Source organism: Dysidea avara, chromosome 14 (genome assembly GCF_963678975.1).
Source record: "Dysidea avara chromosome 14, odDysAvar1.4, whole genome shotgun sequence".
NCBI lineage: Eukaryota > Metazoa > Porifera > Demospongiae > Dictyoceratida > Dysideidae > Dysidea > Dysidea avara.
In genome coordinates, this window is record NC_089285.1 from 7,558,932 (window position 1) to 7,562,095 (window position 3,164).

General features: G+C 38.1%; 1 protein-coding gene across 1 annotated transcript; it reads right to left on the bottom strand.

Moving 5' to 3' along the window:
• Positions 1–433: 433 nt before the first annotated feature.
• On the bottom strand, positions 434–2,901 carry LOC136244011 (uncharacterized). Its single transcript, XM_066035540.1, has 2 exons — positions 1,573–2,901; positions 434–496 (listed from the first exon to the last, which is right to left on the bottom strand). The coding sequence occupies exons 1-2, from the start codon at positions 2,899–2,901 to the stop codon at positions 434–436; spliced, it is 1,392 nt and encodes a 463-aa protein (XP_065891612.1).
• Positions 2,902–3,164: the final 263 nt, after the last annotated feature.

A 3,164-nucleotide genomic window follows, 5' to 3' on the forward strand; every position in this document is an offset into this window, starting at 1 on the left:
ACTTTTTCTTTTGTCAACAAAATAGTTTGGCTGCGCGAGACTACGTATACTTTTTTAAAATTTAATTTAATAATTGCTTTACAGAATTGGAATTACATACAGTAGAGGCTATAGTGATTACAGAGACATACAATTCTGAAGGACTACCAGTGTCCTGCACTGGTAGCCTAGAGCACTAATTACTTAACTACAAAAACTATACATGCATACATTTATAATAATTACAAATAATTATAATTGGTTGGTGCAGGAGTCTTGGAGCAGCGGGTACAAGGACACAGGTAATGAAAAGTACAGGGGGTATTATCAAAGTTAGCTAAAAAATGATTCCATAAAAATGCTTTCAACTTTGGTTTGATTACATCTAGTGATTGAGATAGGTCAATTATTGGTAAAGAGTTCCATAATCTTGGTAAACGATAAAAATATGAGTTCATGATAGGGTTGATATGAGCTGTCTTGGGGTATAACTTTGTGCCAGCAGATCTTGTTGAACCTGTAGTAAAGTTGGTATAGTTCAAGATGTCAAATGTGTCTGATGGATTTGATGAAGAATAATATGTCGGCAATTTCGTAAATGTACATTAGTGGCAACATACCAGTTTGTATTAGCCTTGTTTTATAGTCTGATTGATAGTTTGATAATATGAATTTAGTGGCTCTTCGTTGGACTTTCTCAAGTGATTCAATGTCTTTTAACAGGTATGGCCTCAACAGTGGGGAACAATACAGTAGTTTTGATCTAACTAGAGTGATATACAAAGATTTTCTGGCCTGGGGACAGTTGGAGTCCTTGAAGACCCTATGCAATAAGCCAAGAGTTTTATAGGCATTAGAAGAAATCATTTCATAGTGTGCTTGCCATGTTAGCGAATTAGTAAAAATAATCCCAAGGTCTTTACAGCTGGAGGATTCATCAATTATATGACCGTTGACATGATATGTAGAGTTGAATTTGCGATGGTAGCTCATAAACACAAACTTTGAAAGGTTAAATGAGAGAAAGTTGTTGATGGACCAGTTGAATAATGAATTGATGTCTTCTTGGAGATGCTCAATGTCTAATGTTGATGTGATTTGTCTGAATAATTTTGTATCGTCAGCAAACTCAAATAGATCTGATGTGACAATTGATGGGAGGTCATTGATAAATATTTAAAAGAGCAAAAGACCCAGAATACTCCCCTGTGGCACGCCGGAGATAACAAGTAAAGTGCCGGATAGGTGGTTGCCCACAGAAACACACTGGGTTCTGTTGTGTAGATAGAAACTAAACCAATTCCATAGGGTGTCAGTGATTCCCATGTTCCAAAGTTTAACTAGGAGTTCATTATGCGGCACACTATTGAAAGCTTTTCGAAAATCAATGTATATAGTATCTATTTCATCTTTTGATGTTATTAGCTGGTTAAAATAGATAAGTAGTTGGTGCAAGGTTGAAGAATTCTTTTGGAACCCAAATTGATATTGTGTGATACAATTAGAAACTGAGTTAATTATCTTATCATAAATTAGTCTTTCTAAAACTTTGGATGTAATGCAAAGAAGTGAAATGGGACGATAGTTTTTAACTGAGGTTTTGTCACCAGACTTTGGTACAGCTGTAATTTTGTGCAACTTCCATTCAGATGGTATGGTTCCACTGGTAATGCTAGTCATGAAAAGGTGGTGAATAGGTATGGCAAGAGCAAAGGCACAATGTTTTAAAACAGTTGGAGGAATGTTGTCTATACCACTGGCCTTGTTGGGATCCAGGTTATTTAAGGCCTCTAGGACTTCTTGTACTGTGAAGTGGATCGAGTCCAAGCATTTACCAGGGACTGGTAGATTCGAAGTGTCGGGTAGATTAAAGTTACTCTGAGAGAATATTGAATGGAAGTACTGGTTGAATAACTCAGCCTTATCGAGGTCTGTGTTCGCTGTGATGGAGTCATTGTGTAGCTCAGGCGGTAGGTTGTGAGATTTCAAGAACTCTTTAATGTATCGGAAGATTTTTGTGTCCTTATTTGTAGTGAAGTTATATACTAAGGTCTGCTCAAATGCAGACTTTGCTGCAATACTAGAAGCTTGAAAAGAGACGTGAGCTTTGGTTAGTCGTTGGAAATTGTTTGGTGTAGGATTCCTGTTGTATTTACGCTGAAGTGTACGAAGACACTTGTGGGAATGACGTAGTTGGGGAGTGAACCAGTTAGGGAATTGTCTACAGTGCAGTTTGACCTTTGGGATAAACAGTTCAATGCCAGCCAGTATGTTACTTCTTAAAATGTACCAAATTTCTTCAACATCAGAAGAATTGTAGATTATAGAGAGGTCGCAGTTCGATAGGTACTCTGTTAATCCATTGTAGTCACCTTTAGAAAAATTGAAGAACTCCTTAGTAGATGTAGAATGTGTTGAGAACTTAAAATTGATTGAAAATGTGATTAAATAATGGTCAGATGTAATACATTGGTATTCTGGAGAATGAACAGATAAATGTAAAACGTGTTCAGGACTATTTGTTAACACAAGGTCTAGTATGTTACCACATGTATGGGTTGGGGATTCCACAAATTGCATGAAGTTAGATTCAAATATACTATCACAGAAGTTGTTGGAGATCGGTGTTCTGCCAGTGAAAGTTGCCCAGTTTATGTCCGGTAGATTGAAATCGCCAAGAATAAATACAGGGTTGGACAGGGTGGTAGTGGTGGCTAGGTAGTCGGATAGGTCCTTGTGATAGTCAGCAGTGGCATTTGGAGGTGCATATACCATGCAAAAAATGACATCAGAATCATTAAAAGAGACAGAAACGTTTACCACTTCAAGGTTTCTGGGACTTGGAATTTGTTTACTAGGTAGATTGTCGCTGATTGCCAGCATAACGCCCCCACCACGTGAGCCTCTGTCCTTTCTAAACATTGTGTAACCCTGAGGTAAGATTTCAAGATCTGCAATGGCTTCGTACAACCAAGTTTCAGACAGGCCAATAATTTGAAAATCAGATGCACATACAAAACTCTGGAAAAGGGGTAAGTTTTTTGCCAAGCTCCTGCAATTTTGCATGCAGACTTTGGGCCCAGTAGGGCCAAGTCATGCTGAAGAGGTGGAGGCAGCAGTTGAAGTCTCCATGTTGTTGTGGGGTGGTGAGGTGCTATCTGTACTTGATGGCTCATTAGGTCTGA